The sequence below is a fragment of the Prunus avium genome, chromosome 4, assembly GCF_965620075.1.
Source record: "Prunus avium chromosome 4, drPruAviu1.hap1.1, whole genome shotgun sequence".
Lineage (NCBI taxonomy): Eukaryota > Viridiplantae > Streptophyta > Magnoliopsida > Rosales > Rosaceae > Prunus > Prunus avium.
Genome location: NC_142287.1, coordinates 32,390,047 through 32,405,354, shown reverse-complemented (window position 1 = coordinate 32,405,354; position 15,308 = coordinate 32,390,047). Strand labels below are relative to the sequence as shown.

At 36.6% G+C, this 15,308-nt stretch overlaps 3 protein-coding genes across 4 annotated transcripts; all 3 read left to right on the top strand.

Moving 5' to 3' along the window:
* Nucleotides 1–476: 476 nt before the first annotated feature.
* Nucleotides 477–1,670, top strand: LOC110758634 (putative germin-like protein 2-3). Its single transcript, XM_021960541.2, has 2 exons — nucleotides 477–723; nucleotides 863–1,670. The coding sequence occupies exons 1-2, from the start codon at nucleotides 609–611 to the stop codon at nucleotides 1,399–1,401; spliced, it is 654 nt and encodes a 217-aa protein (XP_021816233.2). The 5' UTR covers nucleotides 477–608; the 3' UTR covers nucleotides 1,402–1,670.
* A 3,970-nt stretch (nucleotides 1,671–5,640) lies between these two features.
* On the top strand, nucleotides 5,641–9,359 carry LOC110758635 (uncharacterized). Its single transcript, XM_021960542.2, has 5 exons — nucleotides 5,641–6,129; nucleotides 6,694–6,906; nucleotides 7,048–7,196; nucleotides 7,284–7,352; nucleotides 7,443–9,359. Exons 1-5 carry the CDS (start codon nucleotides 5,929–5,931, stop codon nucleotides 9,100–9,102), a joined length of 2,292 nt encoding a protein of 763 aa, XP_021816234.2. The 5' UTR covers nucleotides 5,641–5,928; the 3' UTR covers nucleotides 9,103–9,359.
* A 684-nt stretch (nucleotides 9,360–10,043) lies between these two features.
* Nucleotides 10,044–14,739, top strand: HDH (histidinol dehydrogenase). 2 transcript variants are annotated; one of them, XM_021960543.2, is made up of 15 exons: nucleotides 10,044–10,201; nucleotides 10,361–10,478; nucleotides 11,180–11,301; nucleotides 11,418–11,470; nucleotides 11,563–11,635; nucleotides 11,712–11,813; nucleotides 11,881–11,982; nucleotides 12,090–12,161; nucleotides 12,250–12,312; nucleotides 12,386–12,427; nucleotides 12,639–12,698; nucleotides 12,828–12,938; nucleotides 13,482–13,652; nucleotides 13,855–13,945; nucleotides 14,180–14,739. In XM_021960543.2, the coding sequence occupies exons 2-15, from the start codon at nucleotides 10,367–10,369 to the stop codon at nucleotides 14,461–14,463; spliced, it is 1,458 nt and encodes a 485-aa protein (XP_021816235.2). In that variant the 5' UTR covers nucleotides 10,044–10,201; nucleotides 10,361–10,366; the 3' UTR covers nucleotides 14,464–14,739. The 2 variants fall into 2 exon arrangements, with proteins under 2 accessions (XP_021816235.2, XP_021816236.1); XM_021960544.2 differs by having other exon boundaries at nucleotides 10,066–10,201; nucleotides 10,399–10,478.
* The last annotated feature ends 569 nt before the right edge of the window (nucleotides 14,740–15,308 follow it).

Here is a 15,308-nt window from a genome sequence, read left to right as displayed (position 1 = left end):
AAATAAGGCAATATAACTGATAATTCTGACCATATCAGCCCCAGCCGGAGCAAGGTGCGCAAACAAAAAGAAAACAAAAAGGTGCTTCAGATTTTCTATAAGCTGCTTGTGCATCTTCTTAACTTTCCCGGTTTAGCTATTGATTTTTAATATTATTACAAATTCTTCACATCCTTCTTTGAAGCCAAGTCAAATAAATTATACCCAGATGTATTTTTAGCAAGATGCTTTGGCTTGATACGTTTAACATATATATGCATGAAGAAATTCTAAATTCTAAATTCACATCACATTCACACAAGGAATAAAAAATTAAGAAAGGATTATATCTTTGAAATTTTTTTGGATTTAATGGATGTGCCTCCTTGTTAACATTTGGCTTTACCAGAACTTTCAATACTTTTCCACTGTCTGTAAAGCAAGGCCGGCGGCATTTTCTTTTATATGCTTGCTTGTTCTTCATTCAGAACCATCAACCGGTTCTTGCTTCTCTATAAATTAGCAAGTTCATACATCAATTGCTTCACATCTCTCTCTCTCTCTCTCAAATTTTCATTTGCAATATATAACTAACTTGATAATCTCATAGAAAAAGCTGAAAAATTAACATGGCAAACCGAATTCTTCTGTTGACTACTTTCCTAGCTATGACATGTGCTCTGGTCATTGCTTTTGAGCCTAGTCCTTTGCAAGATTTCTGTGTTGCTGACACTACTAGCTCAGGTTGGTGTTGAAAATTCAAAATTTTCGATTTATTTAGTTTGCATTTTGAAAATATGTATCCTTCTTCTTCTTCCTATACTTAATCGTCCAAAGACTAACTTTGTGTGTTTGTCTTGTCAATTAAATTTGTGCATCACAGTGACCAGAGTGAATGGGCTACCTTGCTTGGACTCCAAGCTAGCACAGGCTGATCATTTCTTCTTCAGTGGACTTCACATCCCAGGCAACACCTCAAACCCTGTTGGTGGAGTAGTCACCCCAGTCAATGTGGTTCAAATTCCAGGACTCAACACACTCGGCATCTCTCTGGCTCGCATTGACTATGCGCAATGGGGTGTTATCCCTCCCCACACTCATCCCCGTGCCACCGAGATTTTGACCGTCCTAGAAGGCAGCCTCTATGTTGGCTTTGTGACCTCAAACCCTGACAACAAGCTAATCTCAAAGGTCCTTTACACGGGTGATGTGTTTGTGTTCCCTGTTGGGCTAGTTCACTTCCAGCAGAATGTGGGAAAAGGAAATGCCGTTTCACTCTCTTCTTTGAGCAGCCAAAACCCTGGAGTCAACACCATTGCCAATGCTGTTTTTGGAGCCAATCCTTCAATCTCAGATGATATTCTGGCCAAGTCCTTCCAGGTGGACAAAACCGTAATTAGCAGTCTTCAGGCAAAATTTTAGATGTTTTCCCTGGAAAACAGTTTCTCATATTTCATATCATCCCTCTGTTTATGCTTTGTGATTTGCATCTTGTGAGCTGAATTTGTAGAAGTAGACTGTAGAAGCGTGTATTAAAATCTCCATGAAAATCTGATGCTTTTCATTGGAATTTCTTTGTTAAAGGGGGAACACATTGTAATTTTTGTCTCAATCTTGATACATATTTGAGTGGCCCTTGTGGAAGATGTCATTTGCTTACATGGGAATTTTCAGTTTCACAATAATTTGACTAACCAAACCATATATCAGCTTGTGTGAGTGGTTTTCTATTTGTACTAAAAGGCATCGAAATTCGACATTTATTTTCGGAATCCGGGGTTTCCTAATTGGAATATGATTATTTCAAATTTTCTAGCTAGTTACTTATTTTCACATTAACTAAATCATGTATTTACATGATGAAACAATTGACAAGTTAAATTAATAATCGACTGTAACTTTTAGCTCAAGTTGCCTGTAACTTTTTAGTCAATATCTTTCATTAAACAAGTAACATATACAAGACTTTCCTTATCTTACTTGATACGCAAGAATCCTAAAATTACTAGGAAATCTAAGACTTTCCTAATCTGACTTAGATACGCAAAAATTCTTAGATTACAAGGAAATCTAAATGTATTAGGATTAGGATACAAGATAAGTTTACAAATAATGCACAACATTCAGCAGATTCAACTCTATATTGAATGACTAATCATATTAATCCGATCATATAACTCGTTGTGAGCTCACATGATCGATTCATAAACAAGCATGTATCAACGGTCAAATTCGCCCACTCACACCACATTGATTAATCAAAAAAACAATTGGTCATGCAATGAAATAATTAAACATGGTTGGCTTAATTTCCTAATTGAAATAGGATTATTTAATCTTCCAAGTAGTTACTTGATTTCCAAGCTAAAACATAACTAGGTTTAGGGCTTGGACATTCTATATATGGCAAAGCTCTGCTCTCTTATTCAACTTCACAACCAATATTACCTTTGAATATTGATCCCCCTCTGTTTGAGTAAATTAAAGCTTCAAGAAACTATTAATTGGTCATCAATTCAATGGTGTTGAAGTTGAGCTACCGTCTTTGCACGTCCCCGTTCAAGAACCAAAACTCATCACCAGCGGCGGATCCAGGAATTTTTTAGGGGAGGTGCAATATTTAAAAGGCTAAAAACTAAAAAGTAAAAAATAAAAATAGACAACCAATACTATGACTAATTGACTATGTCTATATCAATTAATATGAACAAAATCCATGCCAATTTAGCCAATTTACACAATTAGTATACCAAAATTCATATCAAATTATCAATTAATCTAATCAAAATACAAATCAAATTATCAATTAAACAAACAAATCAGAAAATAATAATAATAATAATAATAATGAAAGACATATTTTTAAAAAAAACAGAAGGAAAAAACCCAGGAGAAAAAACAACAGAAAAAAAAAACCATTCGAAGTCGAACTTGCAACTTGGTGGAGAGGGATAGGTCTGCTGCATCAGCAAGAGCCTACTCCCCTTCAACGCCACGCCCAAGCCAGGCTTCTTTTTTTCGGTAATTAAAATCAAATTAAAGTCTTCTTTCAAGACACCTTTGCGTGGAAGGTAAGGTTTCTTCTTCCTGTTTCTTTTTCTTTTTCATTTTTCATTTTTAATATTTGGCTTGGTCCAAAACGCATCGTTTTGGCCAGGATTTTTTTTAAAAGAAGAGAGCTGCGCGCAGCGCGCAGAGCAAAGAAGAGAAAGGAAGGTCACTCAGTCATTTGCTCAAACAGTTGGTGGGCACTTGCAAAGGGGCAACATCCGGCGACTCCAGAGCTTTTTCCGGCGAGGGGAGGTGTAGCTGCACCTCCTTGCGCGCGCTCCACTCTTGAAATCCGCACGAGGCAGAGGCTCCAATTCAAACTCCTAATTTACCAAACTGACGTCGCGTCCTGCTCCCACACTTTGCTCGATGACGTGGTCTCTCCATTGTCAACCACAAAGTTCCTGATTGTGCTTCCCCGCGTCATAGCGTCGCCCACACTGAGCCAGCTCTTTGTTCGCAATGTCCTCGCAAGTTTGAGTATCAACCAGCGCGTGTGTGAGCGTGTCGGGCCGATGATAGAGAAGTATGTGATGCAAATAACTGAGGCAGCTGAGGCTATTGGGGTCAAAGAGTTTGGGGTGGTGGCTGAGGTTGAGGTCATAAAAGTTGACATTTTTTATCAACAAGAAGTGTTGGCCAAGACAGTACTCAGCCTCTTTATCCGAGTTTGATCACTCTTCCTATACATTAGAGTAGTATAAAACATCGCTCTATCAAGTATATATATTTGTGATGTTCGATGGTTAACGATATAATTTTGTTGTGAGTGTGTTTGCATGTTGTAACGATAATATAATATACATAGGCATGATATTGAGGAAGAGGAGAATCGAACTAGGACCTTAGGTGTAGAGGTTCTTAACCAAGAGAGCTACAAGCTCCTTACATATTACTTATTATCAAAAGATGTGCCTAAAAGTTTAAGAGATATTTAGTCATATACCCATTCTTAGCACTAAAACTATAAATAACCCCTACACCATTTAATTTCTATAAGCAAACCCAAAAAAACCCCAAAAAATGATAGTTGACCCTATTGAATTTAATTTTGATTATTAAATTACTTTGATGCCCTATTGAGTGTTTTGGGCTTTTTTTATGAGGTTTTGAGGTTGGGTTTGTTTTAAGAAATCAATGGCAGTTTTGTAATTTAAAAGAAGTTAAAAGCATTTTTGTTATGTTGTAAATGGGCTTTGGGTGTGTTTCTAAAGTCCACTTCATATAAGGTTTTTTTATATATAAAAAATAATAATAATAATTTGGGCTCTTATATTGGGTATAATAGTGAATCTCCCAAATTTTAAACATAATAGCAATGAAGGGGTATTTGCTTATCCGCAATAAACAACCAAAGATGGAAAGAACCTAGCAATCAAACCAAGGTGAGAAAAGTTTCAGTAGCCTCTCCCCTTTGGGGTTGGTGGCCTCCATCCCTCTACTACTCCCTTTCCTTCCCCTCCTCCACTCCCAGACCTTCCCCCCTCTCCTCCTTTTCCCTCTCATTCCCTCAACCCTTATCCTCCCTAGGGCTTTTATCAGCTTTTGGCTAGATTTTGGGGTTGAGGTTGTTGGTTGCTTGGCTATCTTGGGTACAGTATGGTGCCAGATTGGCTTTTTGTGTGTGTGTGTATGCTGAGGCCTTTGCCTGGTTTTTCCAGGCTTGTGGCTATGAGTGGATGTATACTTTGTGCGCTTGATGTTGACGGTGTATGTTTTTATTTTTTTGCACATTGTATTTGAATTAACCCTTTGTGGTTATTGTGCTTCTGTATTTGGATTAATCATTTGTGGTTATTGTGCTTCAGTATTTGTATAAACCATATGTGTGGTTATTTGTATTGATCATTGTGGCTGATGACCTTTACTCCTGAATTATGAATGCAATCTATCACATTTCTCTATAATAAAAACACAAACCAAATTCAATATACAAAACTCCAACATATGTATATGAGTTGTTTTATGGCAACTTCACATTAGATTCACGTTTTTTAAAGGTGTCAAATGGACCGAGCTGACTAGAGCATAGCACAAATTTGACCCAATTAAATAAGGCCTGACACAACACGGTCCGATTAATGTCATTACTTCTCTTTCCCATCTCAAAATATTGATTTGATTGCTATAATTTGAGTGTTTAATCAATATAATGGGCTAGTTTATTTATTTAAAAACAATTAGATGATTTAACAATTTTCAAATTTGTCATGTTTTTTTATATAGATGATCTTTAATGGTGGCGTATAAAGTATAGATGACTACCATCATCATACTATCTATGTTGCGGGATGAGAAGAAAAAAGAAAAAGATAGCATTTCACTTTTGTTTAAAACAAATTTATACTGTTTTTGGTTTTTTATTATATATATTTATATGATCCATTAAATAAATACTTGTAAAACCATGACTTTTCATGAAATATTTTTCTCTGTTTTTGTTTTCATCGATCAGCTTCTTATTATATCAACCAAAGCTGCAAAAACCCAAAAACAAAAACGATACGTGCCAAACACACGTGCGAATGCGTCCCTAATCCCAACGGCTAGTAATTATAAATAAACGGCTATTTTTCTTTTTCCTTTTTGCGTCCACTTTCTCTCATTCACCTTCGCTCACCTTTCTACTTTTTCTTTCACTTTCTCTGTGATTTCTCCCACTTTCTCACCAATTCCCAGAAAACCCATAATAATATAAACAATCTCCCGGCAGGAAAAACTACTGGTTTTCCTTGCCTCTACAAGAAGACGCTTTCTCGCTCGATCAAGAAACGAGTCTGAACATTTTTCCTAATACTAAAAACACTTTCTTGGAGATTCAAGAAAAGGGTCTCAAGATTTTCTCGAGAAAATTGACTTTCTCTGAGTAATTTTATAGATTTTCTCTCAAAGTAGGCAATGTGGACCAGAGACAAGAGTTTGCACACCAGAGGCTTCTCGACGCCGCCTCCGACATGGAAGTCAGGGCCGCCAAACCCTCCGATGGTGCCAATGTCGGAGAGAAAGAGAGTGTCGCCTTCAGACGGAGGCGATCTTTTTCATGTCATGCATAAAGTGCCTGTTGGCGATTCTCCGTACGTCAGAGCCAAACAAGTTCAGGTAAGCAAGTTTGAATTTTTATGGGTAAATTTGATTCTAGTAATTTGGCATTCAGTGTTCGTTTGGTTCTTCTTTTTCAAGATTAGCCACTGTCCTCCTTTGTTGTTAATTGGTCTGTATGTTTTGGGATTTGTATCTTAAGCTGACTCAATTTATTTTTTTTGGAAAGCAAGAACTTATTACCAATTCTGTTGATTACATTAATGCAGATTATCTTGGACTCATTTGTTTTGGGGAATTTGTTAAGACAAGGAAAAGGGAAATGAATTATGAAGTTTTGTTCTTGTGTGAGTAAATGGGCTGAGTTTGTTCTTGTTAATACAAGCTGAGTTGACTGGTTGTCCTGTGAAATCACTGTTTACATTGGCTGGGAAGTATTGGGTAAATGTATAACTCAAAGCATGTATAAGATTTAGTGATCACACTTTGGAGTTCTGATAAAAGTTACTAGAGTTGATCTTTAAAACTTAACCATTTGAATTTTTTTTGGTTAAAGCATGATTGTGGTTCCTTTTTTTTTCACTGTTATATGTATTTTATCACTTTTCATTTCTTGAAATGCAGTTGATAGAAAAGGATCCAAGCAAAGCCATATCCCTCTTTTGGGCTGCTATAAATGCGGGGGATCGAGTTGATAGTGCCTTGAAAGACATGGCAATTGTGATGAAACAATTGAATCGATCGGAGGAGGCAATTGAAGCAATCAAATCTTTTCGTCATCTCTGCCCGTATGACTCTCAGGAATCTCTTAACAATGTGTTAGTTGAACTGTACAAGGTAAAAGCACCTCCATTTCTTCAACAAGTTACTTATATTTCATTAGCACTTTTAAATGCTGCTTTAACTCCGTCACTATAGGAGATATGTGTGTGTGTTTATGCATTGCTCAGTTTGTATTTACATTTACTGGTTTTGCAGAGGGCGGGGAGGATTGAAGAAGAGATTGAAATGCTTCAATCCAAATTGAAACACATTGACGAAGGTATAGCTTTTGGTGGAAGGAGGACAAAGACCGCAAGATCTCAGGGGAAAAAGGTTCAAATTACTGTTGAACAAGAGAGATCAAGGTGAATATCACAGCTTTCTCATTCTTCTTACTAATTTTACCACAAATTTCTGCATAATTAGATGACTTAGGTCCTTTATCAATGCAGAATACTAGGAAACTTGGCCTGGGCTTACTTGCAGCAAGGTAATTACAAAACTGCCGAAGAATATTACATGTAAGTTTTATTGCATCCTGCTCTATATTCCTACATGTGAAACCATATTTTCTTTTTATATATATATGATTTATTACATAAAAATCTCAGGAAATCTCTGTCATTGGAGCTGGATAAGAACAAGCAGTGCAATTTAGCAATCTCCTTGATGCACATGAACAGACTTGCAGAAGCAAAATCTCTGCTTCAAGTTGTAAGAGCTTCAGCTGGAAATAAACCAATGGATGAATCTTATGCTAAGTCCTTTGAGCGTGCAATTCAGATGCTGACTGAACTAGAGGCAAAATCAGTTTTAAGACCAATTCAACTGGATGAAAACTGCTGCAAAGAAATTTCAAGATCTCCTATATCACCCATCAACAGAAACTCGAAACAAGTTAATAGCTTGACAAACGAAGGTCAGCATTATGTTTCTGGATGCATGATCTCTAGAAGGTGGGCAGATGGACATGAAGAAGAGACTGTATCCGTTAATAAGTGGAAGAAAGATTGTTATTTCAAAAACTCATGTGAGGGCAGGTCTAGTTTTTCCAGCAGAATGAAGGAAAATCAGGGTGGTATAGTTGGAACAGAAACAACTCCATATTCAAAAACATACTTTTCTCCAGCTCCTGATATATGGAATCGAGAAGTTCTATTTACACAACCAAGAAGATCTTCACGGGGATTTAATGATGGACATCAGACTAGGGAAATATGGGGACGTGGTGTTGGCAGTTCAAATAAAAAACTTTCATTTGAGCCATGTTCAAGAACAGAAAACATGCGAGCACATGTTGTTCGAAGTCTCAATGAAGATTTGCTAGCTTCAACAACTGGAAAGTCAGAAGTGGCATTTCAAAACTCAGTATCTAGTATGTCTTCACCAATTAGCAGAGATTTGAGGAGGAGGCCCCAAAAAGATGCAGCAGTACGATCTGTTTTGCAACCTATATCAAGTGGAAATTGGAAGTGTACTTCTCGGGCAAATGATGGCTGTTTCCAACTGAAAGATGAAGCTGTGGTGGTTAATTCTTCCCAGAATACTGTGAATGGAGACTGGAGAAGGACCAGTTGGGAAAATGGTGGTATGAAGAAATTTGCAGAACCACAAATGGTAGGTGAAGATGCAAAAGCACTAGAAATTTCCACTGATGGAGGTCAGAATCAGAGTTCTGATACAACTGTTTTAGGCAGCATGGAATGGAGGAATACTTTTGTGGAAGACTGCACTTCCGGTAAAGTAGATGATGTCCATCAACCCATAGCAGAAAATCAAAAGCCAGCCCCTGATTTTTCAAAGTACAGTAAGGGTAAGAAAAGTTGGGCAGATATGGTTGAAGAAGAAGAACAAGAATTGCTGAATGGAAGAACTGAGTATTTTGATAGTTGGAATACTGAAGATGGGTTTAACAATGAGAACCTGAATTGCAACATAACCCCTGAAAGTCCTTGTCTACAAAGTCAAATGAAAAGTTTGGGCCAAAAGCTTCAATCCACTGATCTTGTAGATGAATATGTATCTGGAAATGCTGCTTCATCAAGGAATTCTACCGTGCGCCGTTCTTTGTGCTTTGGTCAGCAGCAGGAGCGAGAGTCAGTAGATTACATCAGTTCATCACCAGTTCCAAATGAGGCTTTGAATTTTGAAGGCTCTGACTCTGTGGAGGCAAATGGGAAGGGTTCTATTTATGGAAAGAATTCGAGTTTCAGTAGGAGAAAAAGGTTGCAGAGTTTCCAGGATATAACTGAATTTCAAGACAGTCCATGAGCTTTGAATCAGTTACAGACAGAGAACAAATGTCCCCATAGAAAAAAAAATGCATTGTTTGTTTATGCCAATTGATATACAGTATTATATAGTATCTCTGTATGATTCAGTCTTCTTTCCATCTCAGTGTGTCATTGTTGCTTCAAGCTTTGTTTGTATATCTCTCACATATTCATTTGTATATTGTAAAAAGGGTTTTTGATACAAAGTTGTACAACTATTAGTTTTTGCTTAGGAAGCCTTATAGGAATGAATCAATAACTTGTTGCTCCTTCAGTTACTCCTTTTTTTTAGGGAGGTTCACTATTACACTCAATATAAGAGTCTAAATTATAAAAATACCCTATATGAAATGGACTTTAGAAACACACCCAAAGCCCATTTACAACATAACAAAAAGACTTTTAACTTCTTTTAAATTACAAAACTGACATTGATTTCTCAAAACAAACCCAACCCCAAAACATATAAAAAAGCCCAAAACACTCAATAGGACATCAAAGTAATTTAATAATCAAAATTCAATTCAATAATGACAAATGTCAATTTTTGGGCTTGTTTATATAAATTAAATAATGTAGAGTTTATTTATAGTTTTAGTGCTAAGATTGGGTATTTGACTAAATATCTCTTTTTTTTAATGAAAAAAAAATAAAAATCTAAACTCCTCCGGTTACTTTGTTGGTCGGATTTAGACATACGAATGATTGATAGTTCGTGTATGAATTTAAAAATACACCCATCATTTGGGTAATTTTCCGTATTTGACCCATTTAAAAAAAATAAATAATTCTTTTATCAAATTAAAGAAAAGAACTACAAAACTATTTGTAACACCTAAAAATTACGTTTGTACACTTTTTTATTGCCACAGACACAGAGGGTAATTTCGCTTCGGCTTTGGGTTAAATTCGTAATCAAACCAGGTGAGGGAAAGTTTGGGCCGTTGAACGGGGTTTGGTTTTACCACTTCCAGCCCACAACTGGACAACAGAGGCCGAACACCCAAGCGCACACTCTCTGCTTAGCTAGTGAAAGCAGTAGCTACCCATACGCTTCCAGTCAGTCACCGCCGTCGCGTTTACTTTCCACTTTGCAGGTAATCTTAACTTGTCCTACCTTTCCTTCGCAATCCCGTGCGCAATTCAGAGTGGTCAATTTTTCTCTACCGTCTCTCGCCAGCCAAACAATAGACAAAGAATGTTTTTCTTTTTCTTTTTGTGCATGTTTAATATTAATTGAGTTGGTCTGATTGAAGGCGGTGATGGACAGTCAGATTCTTTGTTTTAATCGCAGCAGCAGTCATTGTTTTATCAAACGACAATATCATCCTCTAATCGCTGCGCCGAAAACTACAAATCTTTTTCTTCGACGAGGTATGAGGCCACCATTTGCTCGATTTCATGAATTCATTGGTTCATGTTTTTGATTGTGGTATCAAAATATAATGCTCAATTGAAAGAGTGAATTTTACTCAGTTTCTGCTAACCATCGAATATAATTCAATTGTTTTCACCATATATGTTAAATTTCAAGTCAATTGAATATATCTAAGCATTCCATCTGTATTGTATCAAGTTGGTATTTTTCGTATACATGTTTGAATTGTAAGTCCGTTTGGTATCTTTAACCTTTTCATCTGTACTATACATTAAGTTAGTACGTTGCTTGTCAGTATCGGATTGACTTGAAATTTGGTGAAATCGTTGGCATGATTAGGATATGGTCAACAGTTGGATTGAAAAATACGAATCCTCTATAAAGTTATTCAGATGTGTAAAGCTAATGAGTTTTAGATTTATGTTAGTTGACTCATCTTTATTTACGTTTGTGCAAATAAAGTGTGCAAACGTACCCAATAAAAGACGTTTTTATAATTAAAAGGTAAATTTATGTATAAATGCTGCTTGTCTGTCCATATATGCAAGTTATGCGGTAGATGATAGATGCTTATGTATACAAGTTAACTCCTGTGAGGTGAGTAAGCTTTGGAATCTGTTTCCTGACCCAGAAATGTAATGCTATTTCTTATTTGTACTTCTTTTGCCTGATATTCTAAAGTTGACTGTTGGCTTAGGGTTTGCTTGTAAGGGAACAACTTGCTCAATGAAGTCTTACAGGTTGTCTGAACTATCTCCACCGGAGGTTGAAAGCCTGAAAGCTCGTCCTCGAATTGATTTTTCTTCCATTTTTAGCACGGTGAGCCTTTCTTTTGTTCCCAAATCCGGACTGTTCTTTGAAAACCTGACATTTTTTTGGGTATTTATATTCATAAATGAAGTAGCTCATGAATTATAGTAGCTATACTTGGTTAGGTCAACCCAATAGTTGATGATGTTCGCAAAAGAGGCGATGCTGCAATCAAGGAGTATGTACTTATTTGATTATTTATTTATTATCGCAGCAATTTTACTAATAAAGTAATTTTTTTTTTAAATTTTGTTTATTTTTCTCACACAGATATACTGCAAGGTTTGACAAAGTAGAACTGGATAACATTGTCGTAGAAGTTTCTGAGCTTCCAGATCCAGAGGTATTGCTATTTAGACATGATTTCTAGATACAAGATATTTATTTATGTTTTCAATTCTGATATCTTCCTCATGCAGCTTGATGCAGCTGTTAGAGAAGCATTTGACGTGGCATATGACAACATATATGCATTTCATTTTGCTCAGAAATCAGCTGAGAAAAGTGTTGAGAACATGAAGGTAAGCCCATATTGTAGCTTGCTTCTTCCTATATACACAGAGCCTTTACGTATCTTTAACCTCTTAGGGTGTCAAATGTAAACGGGTGGCGAGAAGCATCGGTTCTGTGGGTGTTTATGTTCCAGGAGGAACTGCAGTTTTACCTTCAACAGCTCTGATGCTTTCAGTTGTAAGTTGATCATATTTGTTATAAAAGTTTCTCTGTGGTCTTTATCATGGTTATCGATTATTAAGTCGCAATGATTTGATGGACTTCTGCTTTATCATGTGTACCAGCCTGCACAGATTGCTGGGTGTAAAACTGTTGTTCTTGCAACTCCCCCAAGTCAGGATGGCACCATATGCAAGGTATGTGCCAGGCATTCTTTACTTTGGACGGAATGCATTATGAGGGGATTCCTAAATGAGAGCTGATCATTTTTGTTTTGCCCTTCAGGAAGTACTATATTGTGCAAAGAAGGCTGGTGTAACTCACATCCTTAAAGCGGGTGGTGCTCAGGTTTATAAACACCGAAAGTATTCTTATATACTTCATTACATTCAGCAATCTGACAATATATTTTGCTTTGCAGGCAATAGCTGCTATGGCTTGGGGTACCAAATCTTGCCCAAAGGTGTTAGTTTCCCATTATCTTGTTATTATGATTTTCGTAACTTATGCAGATATTTGTGCTAAGTTTTTAACTCGGGTTCTGAACCCCTGAGCATGATTTCTTTTGAATAAAAATAGAGGACCAAAGTTAGCTTAGCTAATATGTGTAATTTTTCTTTCAAATTTCATAAAAGAATTTTCTGTATCTAATTTTGTTTTCAAATAATTTGCAGGTTGAAAAAATTTTTGGCCCTGGAAATCAATATGTCACTGCTGCAAAAATGATTCTCCAGGTACGCATATTTACTATTAGAAGTTGTTTCATAACTTTTGTTGAAGTTGAAAAATGGGAGTTATGGGAGATTCATTGTTTTTACCATCTTGATTTGACTTCCTACCCGCCATTCTAATTTTCTTAACAGAACAGCGAAGCCATGGTTTCAATTGACATGCCTGCAGGCCCTTCAGAAGTTTTGGTCATTGCTGACAAACATGCCAGCCCTGTTCATATAGCTGCAGATTTGCTTTCTCAGGTACTTACTTGTTCTGCAATGCTTCTTTAAGTTGTGATTGATCACTTTCATAATGAAAGGTTCAGGCTGTTCTGTTATGGTTCATTTTTTCTGCTGTGACGTAATGGTAAAATCCAATGGTATTAAGTGTATCCTGCCTGAAGTGTTACAATATGACAGGTCTCGTTTAATTGTTTATATTAAAACCAATTCCAATATTCCTGCCGGTTAGATTCCACATTTAGAATTGAAACATAATCATATTAGGTACTTGTGATTCAGATGTCTTTGCTTGAAGTAAATACAATTTTGCACCTTTACTGTTTGGAATATTAATCAACTTCAGTTTACTGAACTGCTTCAAGTAAGAGTACTCTGTATTTAGTTTTCCCCTATAATAAGATATCTAGCTTTTACTATAGAATATATGAATTTTAGTATAATAAGGCACATTTGTTATTTGTTGCAGAAATTTTAGTGCATTATATGAAATCTAAATGCTTGATATAGTATTTGGGAATGCTTGTGGCCAACCTGATGTATGAGTAACTAATGCAATTTCAGGCTGAGCATGGCCCTGATAGTCAAGTTGTTCTTGTAATTGCTGGGGATGGTGTGGATTTTAAAGCTATAGAGGAGGAAATCAGCAAACAGTGCCAAAGCCTACCAAGGGGAGAGTTTGCCTCAAAAGCACTGAGCCACAGTTTCACAGTGTTTGCTCGTGATATGGTTGAGGTTTGTCCTTGCATCCTAATATGATGTGTCTATCACGAAAACATCATTGGAATCACAATGAGGAAAGGGTTTCTTTTCGTATTTTTATGAAGAAAATTATGTTAGAATGTGCAAGCGTACATGCTTTAATTTTTGTTTACTTGTATGTTGTTTGAGAAGGTCTGCGTGATTCTGAAACTAGACATGATTGTGGCTGTTTCAGGCAGTCTATTTTTCAAACTTATATGCACCCGAGCATCTGATCATCAATGTCAAGGATGCAGAAAAATGGGAGAGTTTCATTGAGAATGCAGGTATAGTTCTCTTATACTGTTACTTGACACTGTTGTCATTTTCTTTCTTTCATTTTCCTTTTCCTTTTCCTGCTAACTTTGGTGATGATTGCGAACGTAGGTCTATTTGAGTGTCATGCCATTTATCACTAATTTGTTATTTACCTGTGCATTTTGCATGCATCACACTTTTTTCTTCCAGTCGGTTGAAATAAGATGATTAGATATCTGAACTTTGATATTTTTCCCCTGCAGGTTCTGTATTCTTAGGGCAGTGGACACCAGAGAGTGTGGGAGATTATGCGAGTGGGACAAACCATGTCCTCCCAACATATGGCTATGCGAGGATGTATGGTGGTGTGTCTTTGGACTCCTTTCTTAAATACATGACAGTGCAGTCTTTGACTGAGGAAGGTTTGCAAAAGCTTGGCCCGTATGTGGCAACCATGGCTGAAGTTGAGGGACTAGAGGCTCACAAGAGAGCTGTAACCCTTAGACTTAAGGATATTGAAGCCAGGCAGGTTCCGAAAGTGAGGTGATTACCGCGCAACCTTTCCCAAATTTGTTCTCCTCTTTGGGAGAATTGCCATTTTTGAGAACATGTACCAGCTAGCTAGTATTGAAATCTGCAAATGATGCAATTTTGATTGTTGTAATATATAAATTTGGCTTATTGTACTATATAAGTTTGGTAAGCAAGCTGTTGGGTGGAATGGTGGGGGCAAAATAGGGATTAAACTGGTGTTGTAGGTTGATAATGTTTATTGAACAATCATTTCTTTCTTTTGAAGCCATTCACATTTCTTTCTTTTGAAGCCTTTCTCATTTCTTTCCTTTATTTATTTTAAAATCTGATAAATGCAATAATAATGTTTTACAAAGCTTGGAAAATATGTTGTTGCTGTTGTTGAGATCCAAAGCTGTTCACTTTTGGACTTACCAGTGGAATATATGGCATCACCACCGTAATTATTGCATCATTCTTATATTCAATTGTTGATCATCATTACCAAAATCTTTTCTTTCTTATATTTATTTTTTGCTTCTGTACCTAATTCAAATTGCTTTGTTCTTCCTAATCCTAGTCTCATTTCCAAACTTCCCTCACCATCATAGCTAACATTTTCATGCTTTCTTTTTCCCATTTGATCAGTCATGCGGATAAGAAGAGATTAATTCGCACGGCATGTTGTTAATCATGCAATTCGATTTTACCTCATCAGACATGATTCTACCTAATCATAGAATTATACCTGATCAGAAATGATCCTGCCTAATTAAACACAATTTTACACCAGCCACCTCTTAGTTCAATGGTATTTTAATAGATAAATTTGATAATACTCCACGGGTAGAACTTGCCCATAAAAACCGGCTTGTAAAG

Bases quoted from the DNA above. Each gene is read 5' to 3' on its own strand.
- LOC110758635 (XM_021960542.2), top strand. From the start codon at position 5,929: ATGTGGACCAGAGACAAGAGTTTGCACACCAGAGGCTTCTCGACGCCG. The intron at 7,197-7,283 runs GTGAATATCACA...TTATCAATGCAG, and splicing joins GTTGAACAAGAGAGATCAAG to AATACTAGGAAACTTGGCCT. The intron at 7,353-7,442 runs GTAAGTTTTATT...TAAAAATCTCAG, and splicing joins ACTGCCGAAGAATATTACAT to GAAATCTCTGTCATTGGAGC.
- HDH (XM_021960543.2), top strand. From the start codon at position 10,367: ATGGACAGTCAGATTCTTTGTTTTAATCGCAGCAGCAGTCATTGTTTT. The intron at 11,302-11,417 runs GTGAGCCTTTCT...ATACTTGGTTAG, and splicing joins TTTCTTCCATTTTTAGCACG to GTCAACCCAATAGTTGATGA. The intron at 11,814-11,880 runs GTAAGCCCATAT...TTAACCTCTTAG, and splicing joins AAAGTGTTGAGAACATGAAG to GGTGTCAAATGTAAACGGGT.
- LOC110758634 (XM_021960541.2), top strand. From the start codon at position 609: ATGGCAAACCGAATTCTTCTGTTGACTACTTTCCTAGCTATGACATGT. The intron at 724-862 runs GTTGGTGTTGAA...TGTGCATCACAG, and splicing joins TGCTGACACTACTAGCTCAG to TGACCAGAGTGAATGGGCTA.